At 53.5% G+C, this 24360-nt stretch overlaps 9 protein-coding genes across 9 annotated transcripts; 5 read left to right on the top strand and 4 right to left on the bottom strand.

The window, feature by feature from the left end:
* Positions 1-594: 594 nt before the first annotated feature.
* N7482_008520 (uncharacterized protein) lies at positions 595-831 on the top strand (the record flags this gene model as incomplete). Its single annotated transcript, XM_056690644.1, has 1 exon — positions 595-831. One exon carries the CDS (start codon positions 595-597, stop codon positions 829-831), a length of 237 nt encoding a protein of 78 aa, XP_056540409.1.
* A 1430-nt stretch (positions 832-2261) lies between these two features.
* Positions 2262-2465, bottom strand: N7482_008521 (uncharacterized protein; the record flags this gene model as incomplete). The annotated part of the gene is made up of 1 exon (XM_056690645.1): positions 2262-2465. The coding sequence occupies one exon, from the start codon at positions 2463-2465 to the stop codon at positions 2262-2264; it is 204 nt and encodes a 67-aa protein (XP_056540410.1).
* A 514-nt stretch (positions 2466-2979) lies between these two features.
* schA (serine/threonine protein kinase SCH9) lies at positions 2980-6243 on the top strand (the record flags this gene model as incomplete). Its single annotated transcript, XM_056690646.1, has 4 exons — positions 2980-3032; positions 3539-4720; positions 4806-4881; positions 6025-6243. 4 exons carry the CDS (start codon positions 2980-2982, stop codon positions 6241-6243), a joined length of 1530 nt encoding a protein of 509 aa, XP_056540411.1.
* A 1218-nt stretch (positions 6244-7461) lies between these two features.
* On the top strand, positions 7462-7947 carry N7482_008523 (Cupin 2 conserved barrel; the record flags this gene model as incomplete). Its single annotated transcript, XM_056690647.1, has 1 exon — positions 7462-7947. One exon carries the CDS (start codon positions 7462-7464, stop codon positions 7945-7947), a length of 486 nt encoding a protein of 161 aa, XP_056540412.1.
* A 263-nt stretch (positions 7948-8210) lies between these two features.
* On the bottom strand, positions 8211-9737 carry N7482_008524 (uncharacterized protein; the record flags this gene model as incomplete). The annotated part of the gene is made up of 2 exons (XM_056690648.1): positions 8211-9446; positions 9546-9737. 2 exons carry the CDS (start codon positions 9735-9737, stop codon positions 8211-8213), a joined length of 1428 nt encoding a protein of 475 aa, XP_056540413.1.
* A 4128-nt stretch (positions 9738-13865) lies between these two features.
* N7482_008525 (uncharacterized protein) lies at positions 13866-16247 on the top strand (the record flags this gene model as incomplete). The annotated part of the gene is made up of 2 exons (XM_056690649.1): positions 13866-14272; positions 14342-16247. The coding sequence occupies 2 exons, from the start codon at positions 13866-13868 to the stop codon at positions 16245-16247; spliced, it is 2313 nt and encodes a 770-aa protein (XP_056540414.1).
* A 714-nt stretch (positions 16248-16961) lies between these two features.
* On the top strand, positions 16962-19017 carry N7482_008526 (glutamine--tRNA ligase; the record flags this gene model as incomplete). Its single annotated transcript, XM_056690650.1, has 4 exons — positions 16962-17522; positions 17561-17705; positions 17755-17874; positions 17945-19017. The coding sequence occupies 4 exons, from the start codon at positions 16962-16964 to the stop codon at positions 19015-19017; spliced, it is 1899 nt and encodes a 632-aa protein (XP_056540415.1).
* Positions 19018-19841: 824 nt separating this feature from the next.
* N7482_008527 (proteasome regulatory particle base subunit RPT5) lies at positions 19842-21425 on the bottom strand (the record flags this gene model as incomplete). The annotated part of the gene is made up of 3 exons (XM_056690651.1): positions 19842-20500; positions 20568-20983; positions 21115-21425. The coding sequence occupies 3 exons, from the start codon at positions 21423-21425 to the stop codon at positions 19842-19844; spliced, it is 1386 nt and encodes a 461-aa protein (XP_056540416.1).
* A 438-nt stretch (positions 21426-21863) lies between these two features.
* On the bottom strand, positions 21864-23385 carry N7482_008528 (putative trimethyllysine dioxygenase TmlH; the record flags this gene model as incomplete). Its single annotated transcript, XM_056690652.1, has 6 exons — positions 21864-21985; positions 22053-22124; positions 22178-22666; positions 22723-22822; positions 22891-23154; positions 23305-23385. 6 exons carry the CDS (start codon positions 23383-23385, stop codon positions 21864-21866), a joined length of 1128 nt encoding a protein of 375 aa, XP_056540417.1.
* Between the last annotated feature and the right edge of the window lie 975 nt (positions 23386-24360).

Below are 24360 nucleotides of genomic sequence, written 5' to 3' on the forward strand. Positions count from 1 at the left end.
CACCGGGTGTCAAAATGACGTCATATTCTCCCTCCTCGTGGGCCTGTCCATCATCCCGTCAGGCAACTAACGACGCGGGCACGGATCAGCAGGTTCTAGACTTCGGACCGCCCTCCTTTGGTCTCCCTGTCGCTCGCCCTGTGCGGGCCAGCTGTCGGTCATTGTGCTACTCAACTGTTGCAATGCAGCAGCGGACCGCCGCACGATGAGCTCATGCCGGAGACCATACTGCACGGTCCACTTAACGGAAACGCTCACCGGGCGGCTAGCTCACCGTTCTCTCCCGAGGGGTGCTTTAGCACGCCGCTAGCACGACTCTTACTTCCGTCGCCTACCTCCAATCGTGCCCTACCGGACAGCTACCCTCCGCGCAGTGGGACTGGCTCCGCCGGCGGCCCATTCCACCGAATACTAGGCTTTATTGACATGACCTCCTTTGGACCACGGGCTCCTGGCGGGGTAGAATTGTATATACGCAAGAGTCAGGAATCACATGCAACTGTATCCCCGTCTCCCAGCCCGGAAAATTGACCTGCCAAATGGCCGCGATCGAAGGAATCCTGCTGGAAAGCAGTTCATCGCTTGGGCCAGACAATGATCTCCAGTCTGACAGGCTTGCGCCGAACCGCCCGTGCTGTTTTGGCACATGCCCCTGCCGGGAGTGCTCCTGTCAAGTGTGTCATTCTGCACTATCCCAGCCAGTCTGGTAGCATCGTCTTCCCCAGCCGCTTCCAGAAGTGGCCGCTAGGTCCTTCGACTGCAGCAATGGGACCCAGCAGCCTCGGGAAGAGAGTCGGCTGCATGCCGGGCGGCCGTGGCACAGCGCTGTAGCTTGCAGATGACCTGCGAATGGGATTTCCGTCGCCATTGGGATCGTCGGGGGTGGCCCGATGGATTCACCAAGCTCGACGCCGGTGCATCGCTGGCTTGAGGCCGGGGTATAGGCAGATCCAACTGATATACGGATGTAGCACTGGCATGCTGAGACGCTACCTCGGAGCGCCCGAGGAACTCTGGAGGGATGCGTGTGGACCTGCCATGTTTGACCTTTTATATACTTCGGTCGTTATGTCGGTGTTAGATCCGACGATCCCAGACTATAGAAAAGCACCAGCGAGAACTCCTGGATGGTGAAATCCCTGGACTCTCAGCGATCGCATTCGTTAGGAACTATTTTCCGACACGCCTGTTCGCTTCCCCCTCGTGGGGACCCGAAGGCAAGGGTGAGGGGCAGATGCCGATCCTCCCCGGGGGGTGGACTTGGGGAAAGACCACTCCGTCCGGAGTTCCATCTGTGAGGAGGACTGTCCGCAGGACCGTAGGAGAGCTCTCGCGTTACTTGTCATGCCGTGATTCTTCCTCGCATCCACATCACATATCTGTGGCACGTAGCCGCCCACCATTACGGTTGTGTCATCCAGCCAGATCGGACCGGCATGGGCATGGGACTCCCATGGCGGACGCCTCATGACGCAGGGAGTGGAGATCGCCGGGCATCTGCACCTCAAGTCATACCCTCTGCCAGCGGCCTCGAGCCGGAGAGGCGAGGAGTCAAGGTGCCGAGGAACCCAAGCAGCTCCGCCTCAACGAATATACAAGTCTACGAGTCTATCGAGCGGATCCATGGCATAGCGCCCCCAAATCGGGCGCGACGGGCGGTGCACAGGAGGGGTTTTCGCGTATAGAAGGAATGTCCGGATGGATTCCTTCGGCCATGCAAGGGGAGGCAGCTGGGACCGAGCCATATTCGAGAAGGCGGCACGATCTCGATCGCCTAGGAATTGCCGATCGAAGATCGGACTTGCGGCGGACTTTTGGGAATCCAGTGTATTTGGGCAGAATCGCACTAGAAGGGCCCAGGATGAGGGGGGTAGGACCGGGGAGAAGTAGCTCGTGGAGGGTTTTGATATTGGCAGATTAGGAACCCGGAGAGTCAGTCAGGGACAGGAGTGTACCCCGCCCGAGTGGAGATGCGCGATTAGAAAATATGGGAAATGAAACCCAGGGTCGGGAGGAGCGATAGGCGATCACGACGATCCAGTGGAAGAGGCGAATTCTGCAAGGCCGCAGTCCAGCTGCTGCGGATAGTGCTGATAGTCAAGAGGCTGTCGTATACTCCGTTGGGAAGTACGGCGAACCTTGGCTAGCGAGGAAGCGCCACATGTTCGCGATCCGGTTTCGTCTGTTTTGCCTTCCATCGGCTCAGTTGGGGTATTGCACGCAAATCCCGGGCCCCTTGGGAATGATCTCTGGTATAGTTCCTAGCATCCATTTGCAAGAGGAATCAGCTGTACGCCACCCGGCACGACGCGGTCTCCACCGCCCTCGTTGTGACGGACCGGGGATGCGCTTCTGCATTTCTGGTTAGTTTGATTGCAGTCCCAAGAGGGATTTGCCTCCTCGCCAGTCTGCAGCTGGCGCTCATCCGGACTGGCTGATTCGGTGGGACCGGTGACCGAGGTCATCGCGAAGTAGAGGATAGAAATAGCGAGTTGCGGCGTGTCCTCGGGTTCAAAGGGACGTTCTTTTCTGGGAGGCCCGCAGCTGATGGTCCGCCTGTCTTCAGCCCTGGGATCCGTTCGAGTAGCGCCTCCGTCACCCACAGCCCAGTGCATGAGGAATCTCCCACCTCGATAGCCTCTTGACTCTGCTCGAGTCCTCGATATTGATCCTCTCGTCTCTATCGCCCTACAACCCTACGGCGCTACTGCCCTATCGCCCTATCCGCCCTATCGCCCATCCACATTACGCTCGGGGGCGCCGAAGCCGATCGGGGGCATCCCGCAATCTCCCTTAGCTCATCATCGGGCGGCGTCGAAGTTTCTTTTTTTTCCCTTCCCTTTGACCAGCCCTTCTCATCCTCCTCATCCTCTCCTCTTCCTCCTCCTCCTCATCCTCCTCGCCTCCTCCTCCGCCGCCACTACCCCATTCCGCATCAACCTTTTCTCTCGTCTGGCGGGGGTCTTAGATGGAAACGCAATGGCCGCTGCGCAGGGAACCGAGTTGCACGCCGACGGCGACATGAAGCCCAAGTGAGTCACGCTTCTGATGCTTTTGCCTCTGCTCCTCCCCATCTTCCCTGCCCTACTCCCCCGGCTCAACATCCCCAATCTCGCCCATCTCGCCAAACTCGCCAAACGCGCCAAACGGAATTTTGCAATGGCCATCGACCCTGTGTGGTGGGGGAGAAAGGCCTTGTTCGCGGGTTGCCCCCCCAAAAAGAGGGTCCGCCCTCCCCCCTCCCCTCACACCGCATTGCATGCCCGGACGATTCCCTGCAGCACTTGTCTCAAGCGGCATCCGGCCTCGACAAAACTCGATCAGAAGCCCTGTGGTTGAAACATCCCCCGCCAACACCCCCTTCACATTCTTTTCGTGCTGGGCTTTCCGGGATTTGCCTGCCCACGGATCGGAGGATCGCCCGGTCGCAGCTGCATACCATGCATTGCCGGCTATGCATCCTATATCTCTCATGCCCTTCCACCAGCTCTCATCACCTCACCCACCATGGCTCCTGCTAATCGCTGGGATCTCATAGCTCCAGCCCCGAAGACGATACCCCCGACCACATCGGGTCGAACGGGTCCACTCCGACCGGCATCGCAACGCCCCAGCCCGATCCCGCGGACAAGCGTCTGCCTTCCATCATGCACAACTACTTCCAGGTTGGTTCTTTCTCTGGTGATAAAGCGAGTCTGCCGCGGTTCTGGTCATACCTCTCGACCCCTTCTCCGGTGGACCCTCCATCACCTACACCCCCATCTTCCATCACCCCCCCGGGCGCTTCCTCCGAGTCCTTCGTCATGATGGAGCGGGAGGACGGGCAGGGCTCGGATCCGATGGAGGTGATACCTGCCAACCCGCCGACTCCGCCCCATTCCTTGCTCCAGCAGGAGTCGGACGAGATGGACCTCGGGTCGAGTCTCGATACGGGCGCGGGGTCCTCGATGTTTCATATGTTGAAGAAATATCTGATCCCACCCGCCTCCACCCCTCCTTCGCGCCGTCAAACTTCCCTGCCAGTCTCCAGCGTGTCTGACGACCCTGTTCTGGCCACCCATTTCTCCAATCCATCTCTCCCTCCTGCTGCTTCAGATGCCTTCTGCCCCTCCGACACCCCCTTGGTCGACCACGCGATGCCGCATGTTTCCATATCCTCCGAGAAATTAGCCAAGCTGACTGGAAACGCACCCGATGGGGTGCGTCTCAAGAATACCCCGCCGCTGACTCCCCGGGCCATGTCCAACGAGGACCAATCGGCCGAGAAGAAGTCCATCACATCGGCTCCTCGCAAAAGCCAGTCCGAGGAGTCGCCCGAAGAAACGCCCCGGGATGGCATGGACAGCTCCACCGACGAAATCGCCATGAAGCTCGACGAGGCGTTCCCCCGCCAATCCAGCGCATCCCCCCAGAACGGCGCTCCCGTGGGGCCACTCAAGGGAAAATTGTTTGTGAAGATCTCCGAGGCCCGCGGGTTGCGCCCCAGTTTTGATCCCTACGTCGTGTGTGTCTTTGAGTGGAACGAGTATATCTCCAAGGGTGCTCGATCCGGCGAAGAGGAAAAGAAGCGGCGTCAGATGGAGTCGGATGCGGAGGCTGGCAAGCCAATGGCCATTCCGATGAAAAGCCGTCAGAGCAGCCACAACAGTGCTCTGGATGGTCACGATCACAAGGGCCGAACCCCCGTGACCGATCCCCATTGGGATCACGAGGCGGTCTTGTAAGCTTTTGGCTCTTCCCATTCCCACACCATATCTTTGCTTGGCACAACATTCCCGGGTGCGTATGCTAATACTGCATTCTAGTGATGTTCTGGGTGATCAGTCCGAGGTCGATGTTACCGTTTACGATCGCAGCAACCAAGAAGCCTTCCTGGGCCATGTGCGCCTCGCGATCAATCTGAAGGAAGACCACAGCCGGCTCGAAGGCTGGTTCCCCCTGGTCGCTCGTGCTGCCGGAGACAGCCTGGTGTCGGGGGAGATTCATCTTCAGATGAAATTTGAGATGACCGAGCGCCGGCAGGTCGGCCCGAATGACTTTCAGATTCTGAAGCTGATTGGCAAGGGCACGTTCGGTCAAGTCTATCAGGTCAAGAAGAAGGACACGGAGCGTATCTACGCCATGAAGGTTCTGTCCAAGAAAGTCATTATTCAGAAGAAGGAGGTGGTGCACACCTTGGGAGAGCGCAATATTCTCGTGCGCACTGCCATGACGGCCTCGCCGTTCATCGTCGGGCTGAAATTCTCCTTCCAGACCCCCACGGACCTCTATCTGGTGACGGACTATATGTCGGGGGGTGAATTGTTCTGGCACCTGCAGCGTGAAGGTCGCTTCCAGGAGGCCCGCGCCAAGTTCTACATTGCGGAGTTGATCTTGGCACTGCAGCATCTGCACGATCATGATATTGTGTATCGGGATCTGAAACCCGAGAACATCCTGCTGGATGCCAATGGCCATATCGCGCTGTGTGACTTTGGTCTTTCCAAAGCCAACTTGAGCCAGAACGACACCACCAACACGTTCTGCGGTACCACCGAGTACCTCGCCCCGGAGGTCTTGCTGGACGAGCAAGGTTACACGAAGATGGTGGATTTCTGGTCCCTTGGAGTGTTGGTCTTTGAGATGTGTTGCGGGTGGAGTCCGTTCTATGCCGAGGATACGCAGCAGATGTACAAGAACATCGCCTTCGGCAAAGTGCGCTTCCCCCGTGATGCTCTCAGCACTGAGGGCCGGAACTTTGTCAAGGGTCTGCTGAACCGGAATCCCAAGCACCGGTTAGGTGCCAACGGAGATGCCAAGGAGCTCATGGCCCACCCCTTCTTCAACGACGTCGACTGGGAGGCACTGGGGCGCAAGCAGGTCATCCCGCCCTTCAAGCCGAAACTGCAGTCCGACACCGACACTTCCAACTTCGACCCAGAATTTACCAATGCCCTGGAGAACAACAACTCCCTGCACGAGCGTGCCGCCGCCCTGGCCAACGGCATGATGCCCGGCTCCACTCCCCTGTCTCCCGGCATGCAGGCCAATTTCAAGGGCTTCACCTTTGTGAACGAGAGCTCCATCGACCACCACCTGACGCATGAGCCAGGCGTCCGAATGGACGAGGACACTGTGCAGGACGATGCATGGCAGCGCACGCACCGGGCCAACATCTCGACCGACCAGCGCATGAGCGGCGTCCAGAAGACGGACGGCACGGAGCCCGGGATTTTCAACGTTGACGATAATTTTGACATGTGATTACGGATTTCCTTTTCTTCTCTTTTTTTCCCTTTCCTTTCGTCTCTCACTGCATGATCATGGAGTCTTGATCCCGCATAAATCTTGTCCTTGTCCTTGTCCTGTATATGTCTCCGGATGCATATGCCTTGGTGGCCCGCCGCAGATATGGGGGTGCTCTTGTCTTGTGCACGGTTCTCGTTTTCACGTTCACCGCTCACCTGCCTCTCATCCTCTGCTCATCCTCCTCTGTTTCTCCCTCTCTGCCCGGGTAGGTGGTTCTGGGTTTGCTGGCTTCACTTCGATTTCAATCTCGATTTCGATTTCAACCTGCCTCTTTTCCTTCTTCTGCACGGCTTTTCCTTCTTCTGCACGGCTTTTGCCCTTTATGCCTGTGTTCCTGTTTCTGTTCCTGTTTCTGGTATGACAGAGGATGAATGCTGGCCCAATCACGGTTCTTCATGATTGTGTCCCAATGGTCTCCCGCGTTCTGTTCGGCAGTTCAGCTACATACATACCCCCGTCCCTTTTGTTCCTGAGATGTTTGATGGTACTCAGGAGGGCTTGCATCTTTTTTTTTCTTGTGCGCCGAATTGATCTTTTCTGGCTCTGGTTCTGATACTGGTCTCTGGGATGCTTGTTTCTTCGTAGTATATATGTAAAACTTCTTATATATAATGCGAGTAGGAGGGGTTTCGGGATTCATTTTCATTTACATTCCTTTTTTAAAAAAATAAAAATAAAAATTGTTCGTACATCATCAAGACTAGCCTTGACGAGGTTCATCATGGCCGCGTAATTTTTCCAGTATGCCGCTGGAGACAAATCATTCAGTCGTCTAGGTCGGGTCTCCACCCCCGGGAAGATATGAACGGAATTGAATTCTGTCAGGTATCGCGCAATCTCTGGGCCTCTTATCACCACGATTCGCCCGGGTCCGTTGATGCTCGATCTAGACATGAGTCACGGATAACGGAAAGTCAACCTGTTTTGAGCAAGTCGGTTCTCCATGTGGGTCTTCGCGGGGAACTATATAAGTCAGGATCTGGCATACCTCTACACGACCTTTCCTCACATACATGGGCACACAGACAATTTCTCATTTCTGGAAGTAAATGCTCTGCCTCTCGCATAAATAACGAGGTCCAGCCTCGGATATCCAGCTCAGCTCAGCTCAGCTCAGCTCAAAGCTCCCAGCCAAACCTCGTGGATCCACACGTCGACGGAGACCTCACAAACATGAACGAGAAACCCCAACGCCAGCCACCCCCGGCCCGGCAATCTTCACAACAACCGTCACAACCCCTCAAAACGGAGAGTAAACCAACCATCCTCCCTCCAACCTACACGCAAACCACGTCCCCAGAATCCTTCCCCAACCCTGCCCACGGCAACCTCACCTGGCATACGCTCATCTCGCGCCCGCAAACATGCTCCTCCGACCTCTCTGCCGGCATCGCAGTGTGCCCCCCGCGCACAGGACGTCTCTGTCCACACCGACACGCGCAGGCGGAGATCTACTATATCCTGGCGGGAGAGGGCGAGGTCTCGATTGATGGGGTTGTGGGGCGGGTGCAGGCGGGGAGTACGGTGTTTATTCCAAGCGATGCGCAGCATGGCATTGTCAACGTGGGCGAGGGGGAGTTGAGGTGGTTTTATGTTTTTCCGACAGGGAGTTTTGGGGATGTTATTTATCGATTTGCGGAGGATCGAGCGAAGCTCTAGTGTGTAGTGTCTTCGTATCTCTATCGAGAGCTTGAATCATGAGGGGAGGGCCAGTTCCAGTTCCAGTTCCAGTTCCAGTTCCAGTTCCAGTTCTAGTTCTAGTTCTTATGGGAACGAGAGACTTTTTGATTCTAATGAGGTATTCCGGAACTCGTGCGTGATCTAACGTAACTCTCCTCTATACCACGACGGAATGCGCCAAGTGGGGGTGTCCTTCAGACACGATTTATCCCACGGGGCCATCTAGTAGATCTTGTGCTCGTTCAAAGTCCCTCCAGAATCTTGGGGATCAGGCCCTCGTTGAACTCCCACAACTTGGTCTGGAAGTTCACGGAGAAAGCACCGCCCGTCCACCACGTGGAACGAGCACCCTGCAGCTTGTACAGATCCTGGTAGAAGCCGCTCTTGACCTCGTCAACGGACACGCGGGCATGCATGGGACCGTGGGTCGAGAAGGCAGCCCAGCTGAGCTTCTGATCCTGGGGGCTGGACAAATGACCAGTCTTCAGCAAGGTGTTGAAGTTGGTCTGGGCTAGAGCTTTGGCTTCGTCAGCGGTGGAAGTGGTGTTGCCAATCACCATCACGCGAAACAGGTGGTCGAGGCCGGTGTATTCGAAGCTTGCCACCATCGGCTCCTCTTGGAAGATGAGGGTGTGATTCGGCGCGGCGGTGGAGGGCAGGTTGAAGTAGGTATAGTTTGTGTTGAAGACGGCGTTGTCGACCAGGCCGGCGAATTCGTTGGAGTATGTGAATTTCGCGAGCGTGTTCTGCTCGGAGGGACTGAGATCCAAGGGGCTGGTGTTATCCTCAGTCGGCTCGATGGCGACGAGGAGTCGGCGAGCAATAATCGGGGTGAGCTGGCCGGTTTTGTGGTTGCGCACGGTGAGCGAGACGCCGGAGTTGGTTCGACGGCTTTTCAGGACGGTGCTGGAGTACAGGACATCATCGCCCAGGTCGGTGGCAATGGCGTTGTAGAGAGCCTGGTTGCCCCCAGAAGTGGGTGTAAACAAGCCCAACTGGCCTGTGAGGGCGCGTGCCATATCCCAGCCAAAGCTCTGCAGCGCGAACATAGTCGCGACCTCACTCATGTTGCCCACTCCCAAGCCGGTGGTTGAGTAGATAATCGGCGCCCCGTCCTCGAGGCCATACTTCGTCAGGAATTCCCCAAAGGGGATCAGGAGATCATCGGGGATGTTGCTGGGATCAGGGAAATTCCAGTAACCCGGTTGCAGCATGGACTCCCACGGCTCAATGACTGTGAGGAACTGGGCGATGGCGACGATCTGCGCCGTGATTGAGGGGACCTCAAAGTCGACTTCTGCGCCGGTGTTGAAGTCAATGTACTCCGTGATGAGGGAGGCGCTACTTGAGTAGCTGCCAACTGAGACATTGAACCGGTCGAAGAAGGCCTTTGCGCCGCTAACGTTGAGAAAGGTTTGGACCCCGAAGTCAAAGGTGGCGCCAGTCTTCTGGTCAACGTATGTGTCGACCATACCACCCTGCGCATTGAGCTCCCGTTAACACCGGCTGCCATGATCATTGTGGCGTGAGAGTGGATAGAAGAGCTGGGGACCTGGGATAGAGTGATTTGGTCTCACCAAGATATCCTGTTTCTCAATCAGAGCGATGCTCTTATTAAAGTCATCGCGTAGGCGCACAGCTGCATAGGCACCAGCAGCTCCCCCGCCGATAACTACAACGTCTCGGTGAAGGGCGCCCGATAAGGCATTGGCTGTGGCCAATGGTAATGCAGCTCCTACGCTGAGGACAATTGATGCCAGGGAAAGCATCGTTGCTAGTTGAGATAGAACAAGGAGATACCCCGGCCGGAGGGGGGTTTGGATTATCGAGGCGCGAAGAACCGCTGTGAGGCCCTACCGAGAGCATACAGCTTCATATTCAAGAGGCTAGGTACTCTCCTATTTATGGAATGATGGCAAATAAAGTCCAACAAAACAAAAATACAAAAACGGCAAAAAGCCCGGGGGTGAAAGGATTAGCCCAATAGAAAGATGGGCAGATGCTGCTCACTTGCTCCATCAGAGACCGGTAAGAGACAACAAACGCGGAGTATTGTCGGCAAGGATAAAGAAAACTCCGACCAAGGAGAAGTGAGAAACATACCACAATCAAGGCGGATTGGTGGACTCGGACCTTGCTAGTTTGGCTTCATGCACCTTACACCGGGTGGCGCCCCTGCCGGGCAACACGCCTACCCGAAACCTTTCAGGTTCAGCCACTCGTGATGCAACCATACCGCTCTGCACCGTTGCAACATTCAACAGAACAGGAAAGCAGACTGCCAATTGTGGGTTGGAATTATTCGGAGGCCAGACCGTCCTCCTAACCGCGAAAAAGTGAGCATATCCCTCGCGAGGCGTGGAACTAAGTTCATACAAACTGCTGGCATTAACAATGCTGCTTATTTCGGGAAACACACCTGAAAATCTCTAGCCCAGTAGCTGCATATGACCCGCTACCCCAATCTAATTCTTGGGGCCCAGCACCAAGGCTCGATGCGGTGACAGATTTTAAGGCTACTGCTTACCCGTGAATCCCAGTGATGACTTACATCTCATATTTCCACGCTCTCACACGAGTGGTTTTGCGTCGACTTTCAAGATTGCAAGTTGTCGTATCCAGTCCAGACTCTTATACTATGTGACAACTTGCATCATGTAAAAAGCAGGATCTTGATCAAAGTTTGACGATGTCAGTATATGTAGCGTTCCGCTGTAGGAATCAGGAAGAGCGATAACTTATTACGTCTAGTATCGTAACTTCCGTCCCGGAGATACAACAGCATTATGTGGAGTCAGTTTTTGGATGATACACTTACAGCACTAGCAAACAAATGAGATATCTAAACTCGGGTTCCTTGATAATGAATTCCACATTGCCGTGGGGTGAGATGATGGAGCATACAGAGCCAAGTTTCATAGCGCCATTAAAATAGTCCACATACTTCTCTGCAATTGAATTACTCGTTGTGAAAACCGTAAGGAGCAGCAAAGCTTCCCGAAAATATCAAATCCGAGCAAAGTGCGGTGACCGATACGAACACTGGCAATCATTATGACAGCTAACTTGAAACAGCCTACCCCAAGTGCAGTCCTAGCTGTTAAGTACAAGACTATCTAGATGCACTATCACTACTATGCATTGACCCTAATCCTAGCAAATTAAGGAAGTCCACTAGTAAGTGACAACGGCGTTCCTCCGATAAACCGCCAGGACATGGAGGCAACCCACAAACAGTGGGATGTTTTGAATTAGGTTGGCCGAGCATTGAATCGCAAGGGCGAGGATCAAAATGAGCCAAAATACTATGCCAGGCCGGTCGAGGTGGACAATCCTCCTTGTTCAACGAGACTTTGATCACCGAATGGATCATCGTTCTCTGGTACACCCATGTTGCTTTTCTTCACTTCAAAATAGCCGGCAATGGCAGCGGTCCCTAGATCAAAACCGTGCACGTCACTTAAATTACGAACATAGTGACGGCCTCCGTGATGTTCAGTATCAAAGAGCTGTATGACCAGGACCTGCCCTTGTATAAAGGATTGATAAAAACCTTGAGTATGGTGACTATAACCCGGATAAGATCTTCCAAATGAATGGAGGCCAAACCCCCTGCCAAGCATTTGCCTTGTTTGCCACTAAGGGGGCAAAGACTTTTTTTCCAGAAACATACCATATCTGGATCCTGTTAGCTTAATCAACTTGCAACATACACTCAATCGATTGCTGACAATATTGCGAAGGGACTCTTATCAAAAGCTGTACTGTGCATTCGTAAGACTTGTTTGGCAGAACATGTTTCTTGACATGGCAGGGGCCAAATTCATCGAAAGGAAGGACCGCGAAGGAAGACTGGGGGAGCATTCCTGGAACTAAAGAGCGTAATGGACGAGTATGTGTCCCTAACAGCAATGCAAAAAGCAAGTTTTTGGTTCCGGGATAGACCTCCGTGTTTGATAGAGGAACTATGAAAAAGTCACGGATTACGATTTACAATACGGTGGATTCGAGATTTCGTATCTGTGCATAGACAGGGCCAGCTGTTTACATCTCAGCGACCCATCGATGTGACAAGGCCCTACGAGGCGCCGCCCGATGTCCAGAAAAGGATAAGGAAAATGGAATGCCCTGATGCCGTGCAGTGTCGCAGATAGGCCCCGGCGGCCTTGAGCAGATAAACCCTCCGGCGTACATCGTAGAAGCAATAGCGGGCTGCAAATAGATGTCTCCTTTTGCCAGAGTGGGACCGTCTAAACTCCAAATCTCACATGGCGATACCGATGGAGGGGCAACCTTCGAAATAGGAGCCGCGAGGGTGCGATCCAATGGCGCAGTTGGTTCTTGTCCCAGGGACGAGGGGGTGGTGTGTCTCCACCGGATCGGGGTTCAGCTGTGCCCTGTCCACATTGTTTATTTGACGGCTTGCCGCCATGCCGTGCAGAGAAGGCCTGCCGAGCAGCTCGTCCTGTGGATTTCGAGTCCAATGGGCCCCAAGACAAAACTTATTGGCCTCATTGAGGGACTCCCTTCTTAGCCAAAGATAGTGACTGGGGTCGAGGAACCAATCTCAGGGCGCAGATCGTCACTGATCGATCTCGGGGCTGCTTTGCCAGTTTGCACTAGGAAAGTGATTAACATTGTTATCGAGCATGATCACGTCTTCGAGACTCAGGGGACGAGCTCTGGGGGGTTGTCGGTCGGCGACATGCGCCTCGTGGATTGTGCAGGTTCCCTGTTCCTGGCGTCTCACAGTGCTTCTGTTCCTGGCGGCTGATGGCCTCATTGGACGAGGGGCGTCGGTGTCTCACGTTCAGGCCGCAATTCGCGTAGGATTCCGGCCCCAAGAGAGAGGCCCCAGAAACAACATAAAGACATAAGAGGGCTCTTTCGTTGCGCTGAAACATCCCGGTGCAGATTGTAGAGTGCATTTCATATACAATGTGGATGGAGTGCGTACACCCGCCCTCGGGTCTAAGTGGTAGCGCAAGGACCTAGTGCAGTTAGTCCCGTCTCGCACTGACTCCCATTAAAAAAATACCAAGAAAAATAAATAGGGGGCAGGACTGGTCCCATAAATGCAGCTCCACTTGCCTATTGCGCTATCCCTCACACAGTTTAGCGCTGCAGCTCACGAACCGCTCTCGAAGAACGACGGCTGCAGGTACGTTCGTGTTTTGGTTGCCATGCGGCCTGTCATGCGCCGGGATGGAGTGCCGGAGGTGTCTTGGAGTGCGCCATCGGCAGCCGCAAGCAATTGAATGCAGGAAGCAAAAAATAGAATCGGCCATAGTGGTCCAGTCACGTCCAAATAATCCCTCGTCAAACAGTCAAGGCGGATCCCTGTCCCATCGGGCATAGGGCGATGGACAGTCGCAACCCCTGAACCGCCCCCTGTCAGGTTCTCCGCTCAGCACGAGCAGAAACAGCCAGGATGTGGGGGTCGATCGACCAGCGGCCATGCTGCTTTTGCCGGAACCCTGCAAAAGGGAGTACGAGTAAAGCAAGGCGAGTTAGAGCGGGTCAGAAAGAGTAAGAGAGCGTGACGGCGTTGGAGCACAACGGATGGTGTGGTATCGTGACTGGTGATCTGCCTCTTCCTGCCGGCCTTATTCTCCGGCTTCCTCCTCTCTTCCCTCGTTGTGCACATCACACCCACTCGCTTTCCCTCTTTCTATCCTTCTCTCGTTTCTCCCTGTGCAAACAACAACACGATTGCAGCTGGAATTCCCCCCCCGTCGATCTCCTTTCGCATTAGGACACTCCCGCTATCAACCCGAAGATCGTGGACCCCCCTACATTCTTTTCGCCCCCCGCCGTCTGGCACAAGCGCCACATTATTATTTTACTCCTTGCGGGCATCTCCTCCACGCTTCCGATGCCAGGCGAGTCCCATCACAATGAGTGTTGTTGCCAGTAGACCAGCGAGCCCTGCTGTGCCGTTCACCCCCCAGGACGCGCCGAGCTACAAAGAATTCGGCGTGAGCGTCCAGGCTGTGGCATCACGCACCTCCTCCGTTTCCTCCTACAAAACCAATTATACCACCTCGACCGCCCCGACGACGGTCTACTCGCCCGGTTCACCCACGTCCTCCTGCCGCCAATTCGACTCGGTGGGATCCATCGTGAAGCCTATTGAGCCAGTCCAGCGACGAATATCCCAGGACGTCTACGACGTGATCCTCAACAGCCTTGAGACCTTTCACAAAGCACAGCACCAAACTGGTTGCACGACATGCTTTCAGCGCGACCTCCACGCCTTGTCCCTGACCTGCCGGGCTTGGGAGAAGGCAGTCAGACCACGACTGTGAGTTGAACAGCACTGCGCTGCTCCGTTCGACCAATACACAATAGCTAATGCCAGTTGATCCTACAGTTATACCCAGATTCACATTGTCGGGAATGATTCCCCGGCTCAACTGAAGAAATACCGCCTCAAGAGGGGTAGTCGTTTGAAGCTGTTGCGCCGCACCCTGCGCGAACGACATATGCTGGCCAACCTCGTCCGCGAACTCCGGGTGCCTCAAATGGATATGCTCTTCACCACCACTAAGCACAGCGCGCAATGGGAGGAGTACCGTGACATTGTCGCGTCTGTTGTCATGGTCTGTCCGAATCTAGAACGTCTGCTAGGCCTATCGATCCCGTATCACCACGAATTCGATCGTCTGACCCATGCGCTGTCGACCCGCAAGCGGCTCAAAGAGCACACCTGGGTGCTGGGCGAGGCAGCGGAGGTTTCCGAAATGTCGCCCCGCAGTACCTCCTGCCCCGGCAGTCTCGGCCCGTCGCAGATGTTCGAGTTTCTGGATTACCATGTCTCGTGGTCGAACCTGGAGACTTTGATGCTGTATGGTCTGAACGAGAACGGTGGGCTGGAGCCAAGTCTCTTCCTGCGCATGTTTGATCTCTTGCCGTCGTTGAAGAATCTATGTATCACCTCCTTCAATGAGGATGCCTTCGCGGACAGTACGCTGTTATGCCTACCGCCGCTAGAGTCTCTACGCTTGGAGAACTTGCCTGGCGTGACAGACAGCGGTCTTGTCCAGTATACGTCGCGGCCCGAATCCCGGTCGCTGAAGTCCTTTGTCCTGGTGGAGCAAAATGTGGAATCGTTGCTGGTCATCTCGAAGATTCTCTCCTCCCTGAGGCAGCTCGAACGGTTCAAGTTTGTGCAAAGCGACAAATGCCCCGTCATGCCGAGTGAGGGCATGATCTTTCAGCCGATATTGGCATCATCCAGTCTCATATACCTCCATTGGGACGTGGCTTGTCCAGACCCCGGCACTGCCCTCACTCAGCTTGACTCCCTCCCCTTCCAACATCCTCTCAAACAGTCCGACACCCCCAACTCCCATCTCGCTCAGAGTATTTTTTCTGCTGGATTCCCATGTCTCGAAACCCTTCGCGCCCCCAATGATGTTGAGCCTCCAGGTGTGCTGCAGGCCGCGTGCCGCCCCATCATCAAGGGCCAAGCGCTGCTCCGGCCTGACCGGTATAGTCTGCCTCGCAGCTCGCATGGGTCTGTCAGTACCCGGCCCCTAGCTTTGCCAGCTGGAAACAATCTGACTTCTTCTCGAATCCGTGCGCAAACGTTTATCGACATGGCCGCAAAGGATACGGAAAACGGCATGCCGGTATTGATCCAAGACTACTCGGACAATTTCATTCCCGACGTCGCGATGGCTTCGCAGTTTGAGGAAGAGCCCGAGCGGGAAATGGATGACTACGGCATTTGGGCCGCAGCCGAGCGATATAAGAATGCTCCTCCGGAGACTGACAGCCCCAAAACCGTTTACGAATTTCGGATGCCTACTTTCATGGGTCGTTCGGGTGTCAAGGATCCCATGACGGGGGCGTCTATCCCCAAGTTCCTTTTACGTCCTGATATCCCAGGACAGGAAACAGATGGTGGGTTGATTGGGTGGAAGCATTTGCTTGCATCCAATCAGTCGCTATTATACGCCACCGGCACGGGAGTCCATTGCTTTGACAATGGCAAGAATATCCCCAATTCTCCTCCAATCGAGGAGATTGCTTCTCCATCCTCCACTACCTCGCGATTCGGTTGGGGTAGCCTGGGCAGCCGGTCGACAGGCACGCCAACAACTCCCATCACCCCGAACACTCCGATGAGCAATGCTTCCTCCCATGCACTCCCTTGGGAGAAAGATACATGCACTGGCTCCTGGAACCACAAGATGGGCCGGGACTGGTGGTTCCACATGGAACGTGACCGTCCAGGGAACTCTGAGCTTATCACTGCCATGCAGCTCTTCTGAACATACTTCTTTCAATCTCTTCCTTCTCTTCTGCCTCTTCTCTGGTCTCTATTACCATGCCATATACCCCGCATTTGGTCGATACTCATTACGGTGCTACTTTGTTTTTGTTTTCCCTCACCCTCCTTCACGATACTTAACATACGCCAGTTCTGCTTGGGGGCGGCGCTTGATTGGCTCCTATAAGCATGACACAGCTCTATTTTGGTTGTATACATACGGCGATGCCTGTCATTATAGTGACTATTTGGTTCTTTTGTCTACTCTCAGAGCCGCATGGGGGGCTTTTGATGGCTGTATTTCGCCAGCTCTGCATACTTGGGAACATGGGTCTGGCGCTCTGGTAATTGGGCTGGCTTTATTTGTTCATATCTTGTGCTTCGTGACCTGATTTGTGCCGGACCTGTACAAACCGTGTACCACCTTGTGTATACTGGTAATATACCGTAAATATTCCTGAGAACTAAATTGTCTTATCGTAAAAATATATCCTAGTGACTCGTTACGAGTTGATGCTAAGAATAGCGTCTGTTTACACCTATCTATTTGATCTATGGATGGTGGATAGGTCTGCCCCTCTGACTCATCCGGGGTTTCATCGGCCCGAGAAGCGAATGGGGACTGATAAGCATCGCAGCCCCTCGCAAAATTATTGTCTCTCTTCCCCACCAATTGCTCACATTTCCGGCCTAAATTCTGGGTGCATTCGCGATCATGGATCCCGCAAAGCCTGTCGACCTGCCCGAGCGGCCCAAGGAGGCCGAGGCTGAGCCCAAGCAGTCCAAGGCCGCCAAGAAGAAGGAAGAGAAGAAGAAGGCCAAGGCCGAGGCGAAAGCGAACAACGCGAACAACCCCCGCCCTCCGAAGGAGGACAAGCCCAAGCCCGCCAAAGCGCCTAAGGAGGCTGTTGCGCCCCGCGATCCCGATGCGATGTTCAAGGTCGGTTTTCTGAACGATGTCTACAACGAGCGACCGCTCTCCGATACCGTCCCCAAGATCCGCACCCGTTTCCCGCCCGAGCCCAACGGATACCTCCACATCGGACACAGCAAGGCCATTGCGGTCAACTTTGGCTTTGCACGATACCATGGCGGAGAGTGTATCCTGCGCTTCGATGATACGAACCCTGAGGGCGAGGAAGAACGGTACTACGATGCTATTCGCGATATCGTGGCCTGGTTGGGATTCACGCCTGTGCGGGAGACACATGCCAGTGACAATTTCGACCGTCTTTACGAACTGTCCGAGGAATTGATTAGGCGCGACGGTGCTTATGTCTGCCATTGTGCCCAATCTGAAGTCAGACTTCAAAGGGGGAGACCGCAGGTGGTCAACGTGGCGGTCAGCGCTTTTCTTGCAGCCACCGCACACGACCCATCGAAGAATCACTGGCGGAGTTTCGCGCTATGCGTGATGGCAAGTATAAAGCCGGAGAAGCGGCACTTCGGATGAAACAAGGTTTGTTCAACACATCGTTAAGAAGAATAATCAAGCTAACTCCTCCCAGACATTTCTAATCCAAACCCAATGCTCTGGGATATCTTCGCGTGGCGCATTCCGGAGGGTGATAAACAGCATCTTCGTGCTTCAAAGTACAAAATGTTCCCCACATATGACATGGCTCACGGTAAAGCTTCAACCACTTCGTCCCATCCTATCCCATCTCAATGGTAGTCGCTAATTCCACATTTTTCCAGGACTTTGCGATAGCATTGAGGGCATTACGCACTCGCTGTGCACGACGGAATTCGAGTTGTCGCGTGTTTCATATGAATGGCTCAACGAGAAGCTAGATGTTTACCGCCCCATGCAGCGCGAGTACGGCCGTCTCAATATTACCGGTACTGTGCTTTCTAAGCGCAAGATTATTCAGCTCGTTAAGGAGGGGCATGTCCGTGACTGGGATGATCCGCGCCTGTACACCCTCATTGCTCTCCGCCGCCGGGGTGTACCCCCCGGCGCCATCCTTGCCTTTGTCAACGACCTTGGTGTCACCAAAGCCGTTACCAACGTGCAGGTCGCCAAGTTCGAACAGACCGTACGCCAGTACCTCGAGACCACCGTTCCACGTCTAATGGTCGTCACCGAGCCCCTGAAGGTCATCATCGATGACTTGCCCGACGGCTACGAGGAACTCGTCGAGGTTCCCTTCGGCAAGGACGACACCTTCGGCACCCACACCGTTCCCTTCACCAAGACCGTGTACATCGAGCGCTCTGACTTCCGCGAGGTCGACTCTCCAGACTACTTCCGCCTGGCCCCCGGCAAAACCGTCGGCTTGCTCAAGGCCCCTTACCCGATCACTGCCACATCCTTTGAGAAGGACCCCGCCACTGGCATCGTCTCCGTCGTGCACGCGAAATACGAGAAGCCCGCCGAGGGTGAGACGGCCAAGCGCCCGAAGACCTTCATCCACTGGGTTGGCGAGTCGGCCAAGCACAACAGCCCCATCCGCGCGGAGATCCGCGCGTTCAACTCGCTGTTCAAGTCAGAGGATCCCTCTTCACACCCTGGCGGCTTCCTGAAGGACATCAACCCAGACTCAGAGGAGATCTACAAGGACGCGATGATTGAGACGGGCTTCGAGGAGATTCGTCGTACGGCGCCTTGGCCGAAGGCGGCTGGGGAGGGCGACGTCGAGTCTAACCAGCACTGCATCCGATTCCAGGGTATGCGCATTGCATACTTTGCTGTTGATCGGGAGTCAACCCCTGATAAGGTTATTTTGAACCGCATTGTTACTCTGAAAGATACCCAGGGTAAGAACTGAGGTATGTGAATGATATAGGGAGTTATGTTTAGCCCGGAGGCTGGGCTTTTGAAGGGGTGTCAGGGGATGCCGGGATTGAGACGGAGGTGTTTGACATGGCTTTATGACAATTGCATCTGTATGCGTGAGGTTACCATGGTTTTAGGCTTTGAAAATGCAATATAAACTTTTTTATCGCCCATTCTATCCCTGTGCCTTCTTGAGCAGTGGACGTAGCTATACAGTGCGAGTCGATAACAGACTTCCCCCGGGAAACTTAGAAGATTATCTCGGACCATTCTAACTCGTGGATCATAGCACAGAATCATCGCCTTTTCAGAACGATTGATGTGTACCACTATTTCTTGCACGAAAGTCATCTACACCGTCATCTTTGTGGCTTCCGACTCAAACCAAGTACTTGTTTCTCTACAGCACCGCTATCCGGAGGATTGGCATACGGTTTGCGTAAAATTGCTTTGAGGTTACTTCCATTAGCTCTATACTCGATTGATGGTTCCCCACGAAGCCAAACGCAGCTAGATGCTAGTCAGCGCAGCGGTTTACAACAGGCAGCATTTGGCAGAACCATTGCCATGCCTTTTGTCTCCTTGATATCAATGATATAACTCTGACAGGGACCAGTCTAATTTGATCATGTTATTTGGTTTAGAGGGAACCGCCCGCATGCATAGCGAATTACCGGCCCAGGCTCAGTCGAGCCGCACAGTGTACATACATGACATGGCGAGACATGGCGAGACACGGAGGGAAAGAGAAAAGGGAATAGAGATGAGAAGGGGGACAAGACAGCCCAAAAACCTAAACCAGAAGACATGTCCACCCTAGACGTAAATTCCCATGTTCGTATCCTTCTTCTTGGCTTGGACCTCAGCGATGGCATCGACATAGTTCTCGTGTCCCACCTTGCTCATGCCCTTCCGCAGCGCAATCATGCCAGCCTCCACGCACACGGCTTTAAGCTGGGCACCACCGAACTCATCGGTACTGCGCGCCAACTCGGCCCAATTGACGCTATCTTCGACAGACATCTTGCGCGAGTGGATCTGCAGGATATTGGCGCGGGCCTCCTCGTTCGGCAGCGGGAACTCGATCTTACGGTCCAGCCGGCCGGAACGGAGCAGGGCAGGATCCAGAACATCCACGCGGTTGGTCGCAGCCAGGACCTTGATGCGGTCGTCAGACGCGAAGCCGTCCAGCTGGTTCAGAAGCTCCAGCATGGTACGCTGCACCTCACGGTCACCGGACTTCTCGGAGTCGAAACGCTTTGTGCCGACGGCGTCCAGCTCATCGATGAAGATAATTGAGGGAGCCTTCTCCTTAGCGAGGGCGAAGCAGTCGCGGACGAGCTTGGCACCGTCACCAATGAACATCTGCACCAGTTGTGGACCGGCGAGCTTGAGGAAGGTGGCGTTTGTCTCGGCGGCACAGGCTCGTGCAAGGAGAGTTTTGCCGGTTCCAGGAGGGCCATACATCAAAGCACCTGAAAAGAGAAGATAAAAGTATTAGCACTGCTGGGAAATATGCATTAGTAATGAGGAAACACTCACCCTTCGGTGCCTTAATGCCAATCTTCTTGAAGCGCTCCGCCTCCTTCATCGGCCATACAATAGCCTCGACGATCTCCTCAATCTGCTTGTCCAATCCACCGATATCCGTGTACTTCTCCGTCGGCTTCTCATCGACCTCCATCGCCTTGACGCGGTTGTCATACTCGGCTGGTAGTGTGTCGAGGATGAGGTATGAGTCCTTATTGACACCGATGAGGTCACCGGGCTTCAACGTCTCGTGATCGACCAGACCGATGAGCGGAAGGAAGATAGTCTGCCGGGTCGAGGTCTTGATGACGGCGGATTTGCCAACGCGGGTGGCGTCCAAGTCGATGTTGGCCCCTTCCTCCGCGGCCTCGGCCTCTACATCGAGGTCCAGCAGCTCGACCACGTTGCCAACAAGGTATGGTAGTTGTCTGGTAGATAGCAAGTAGATGTTAGCTTAATGGAACCCATCTCCTGTCCCACCGCATGTGGTTGAAAGCTCCGCGGATCCTGTGAGGAGGCTCCGCCAGACGACCGTCCACAGTTTCATCCATGCCCGTACCTGTTGTTTTCGATCTTTTCTTGATTGTCCTTGACTTTCTCCCGCATTGTGCTTTGCTCGTGTGTCAACCGCTGGAACTCGCTCTTCATGATGCGCATCTCGTTCTCCAGCATCCGCCGCCTCTTGACAATATCCGCCGTGCTTGAGTGCAGAATCTCGTCATCTAGCAGCTCCTCCTCATCCTCCTTCTTTTCAGCATCTTGCATCTCGGCATCGTCATCGCTGGCCTTCTTGCCGTCGCCATCGCCCTGATCTTGCTTCTTGTCTCTGGTCTCGCGCTCGAGGTCGTCGAGGTCCTCAAGGGTCGACATGCTGGATGATGATTAACAAGAAAATGAACGACCGAATCTGATGAATTTGAGACCGACAGTAATCCGATGGCTTTCGGGAGAGGTGAGGTGGATGTTGGAAGGGAACGTAGAAGGTTAAAGAAGAGCTGTCGGTGGCCGAGCTCCAACAACGTCAGCCAGTCACGTGAGCCTATCAACAGTCCCACCTTGCTAGGGTCTTAAGAGTATTGGGGAAAAGCCCGTTCACGGTTAGAAGATTTCTCGTTCTCACAGATATTTAGACGCTAGGGTTTTTTTAAAAAGGCGAAGATTTTTTTAAAGCTTTTTTAAAAAATCTTCATATGGCATACGTTGCAGCTAGGTGGACAATGTATATGCATATGGATTTACACAAAGCAGACTAGATGTTTCATCTTTGCAAGTTGAGATCGAAGTTTGAGCAGATTCCCGGTTCCCGATCTAATATATTGAGTACGGGTTGTCAGAGGACTTCCAACCCCGAGTATTTCCGAGATTGTTCAAGACCTTCTCGCGGCCAAACTTCAGAAGGCGCAGTCGTGAAATGAAATCATCGTTGTTGACTGCCGGGCGCTGTTAGAATCAAGGCTATTTGAGATGACACTTTATCATGTTTAGTTCTACACATACCGTAACCGCCGCACATACGTCGCTTTCCAGTGAATTCGGAGCGGCCGTGCAACATTCGCCAATTATCAAAGACTGAAAGCCGAGAGATTAGCTGGCAATTATATCGATAATGGTCCGTTACTTACTCAATGCTGTCCCTGGCTCCAATTGGGTCCATATTTCATTTGTATGCCTGGTCAACAGTTTGTTGTAGGCTTGAGCTGCGCGGTACCATTTCCGTTGTTCCAATGGATGCCAGTCGCTCTTCGGTGCTCGGTCGTAATTATTCCAACGCACTTGATAAACTGCATTCGTTTCTGGGTGAATTTTGAAAACAGGTTCCAAGGTGGAAGGTTGAATGCAGACATCTTCATTACCACTTGCGTGCCACGGGTGCCTAGAGGTAGCCAATATGTCGTAAAAGTCTGGGTTTTGTATAGCCAGTTCTTTAGCAGCTGCAAACCCGTCCACTAGTAAACTCGCTCCCCCCGTTCCATCCGTATGGGATAACAGATGAAAGAGCTGGAGTCTCGCGGGATCTGTAAAGTAGGTGTTGTCTGTGTGGGCACCCAGCCATTCGTTTGTATATGCAGTGTCCTTGAAGGTAAGATCTGCCGTAAAATCCCAAAAGCCACCTAATAATCCGCTGTTAAAGGACATTACCATTTTGAAAGCATAGGGGATCATATACCGTAGTGTGTGTGTCGGACAAAGGCGATTCTCTCGATCAGGGTCTTGGTTGACTCGGGGTTGACAGGAACACCTTTGACGAAGCAGAATCCCCATACCCACTGTATCAGAGTAAGCCATGTCTTCGATGACGAGAATCTTAACTTTCAGGCTTTCTAGGCAAACTGACGATGTTTTCTAACCACTTCAGCACTACGGTATCCTTCGACATCACATCGTCGAACGCCACCTCGGGATATGCATTTCCCTTAAGAGGATCATATACCTCGAATGGCCTAATGATATCATTAGCAGCGCAAAAAAAATCTGAGATTGTAACAATACCTAGTTTTTCGAGTTGGATTTTGTACGTGTGGGTCCTGTCCTGGCTTGAAGTTCCCCCTGTGCGCCGCAAGCCAGTTCCATGGATAGGTGCTATCATGCCCATCACTCCCTAAGGCAGTGTCAGCCCCAAATACTGATACCGAGGTCCCTCGATATCTTCTCACAATTTATCTCGACGTGATCCTCCCTGTTCGTGACTGTTTTTGCTCTGAGATTCGGTGAAAGCTAGAGGTACATGACTATAAGCCAACATACTGACAGCAGAGATTTGGTATCGATCCCTACCGAAAAGGTGTCGACAATCCTTTGCTTTGTGTCCGGATGAATGCACTTGGGGCATTGGCAATTCTCTCTGGAAATTCTCGATTCGTCATCAAAGCCCGATACAACCAAGATCTTCACCAGGATACTGACCTGAGAAATAAGGGACCACTGTACAATATCATTAGACATAAACGCAAAATGAGATTCTATGCATTGAGATACGACTTACAAATACCAGAAAGGCACTCGAGGGTTAGTGTTGGTTTTAATAACCACGTTGCCGTGCTGCGAAGCTTTATGAAGAGCTTTTTGGATCCTCTCCTCACTTATTGGCTCCTTTGTAGTATTTTCATCTACGGCAGAGCCTTCCACCTGAGTATAGTCAGACAGTAGGCGCTTACTCAGATGAGACTGCCAGTTAGTGTTTCTGACGAGAGGAACTGCATGTCTGGTGCCAATGGTCTATCGAAATCCCACGAGAAGAGATTCCTGGTAAGTACTATATCGTAAAGCTTGATCAGGGAGTTATTGCATCTGATACATACCAAACAACTACCCTTGAAGGCATGGGAGGGCGAGGCTAGGGGCCTAGTCGAGTATGTTAACCATGGATATTCTGACAGGTCTGTAAATTAGGTATTCACCTATAACTTCCCCCAAGCACAATTGTTCTAAGAGAAATGAGACGGCTCGCACTCATTTTCAAGGCTCTGACGTGCGTCTTCAAGAGTTTTGCAACGTGGGGATGCAGCTGTTGTGGTCTGGGGAATGGTCCGAGCGCGGGGAGCGGAGGCCGAGGCCGTTTGATCACGTGCCGGTACGTCTTGAGAGGAGCTTCTTCTGCAAATCAGCAGAGCACCGTTGACATAATAATCAGATCCTAGGAGGCCAGGAAGGATTCTATAGAAAACAGATTTCTATGTTATTTCAAAATCAGGACAATCATTAAGGGGGTAACGACGAAATTTGTTGGAATTCGGATGGGCGCATCGCTGCAAAGTGTAATTGAGCAAAATGAAAGCACAAGGTACTATAATACGGTCCTTTACTC

This window comes from Penicillium canariense (genome assembly GCF_028826845.1).
Source record: "Penicillium canariense strain IBT 26290 chromosome Unknown utg000006l_segment0_segment0, whole genome shotgun sequence".
Lineage (NCBI taxonomy): Eukaryota > Fungi > Ascomycota > Eurotiomycetes > Eurotiales > Aspergillaceae > Penicillium > Penicillium canariense.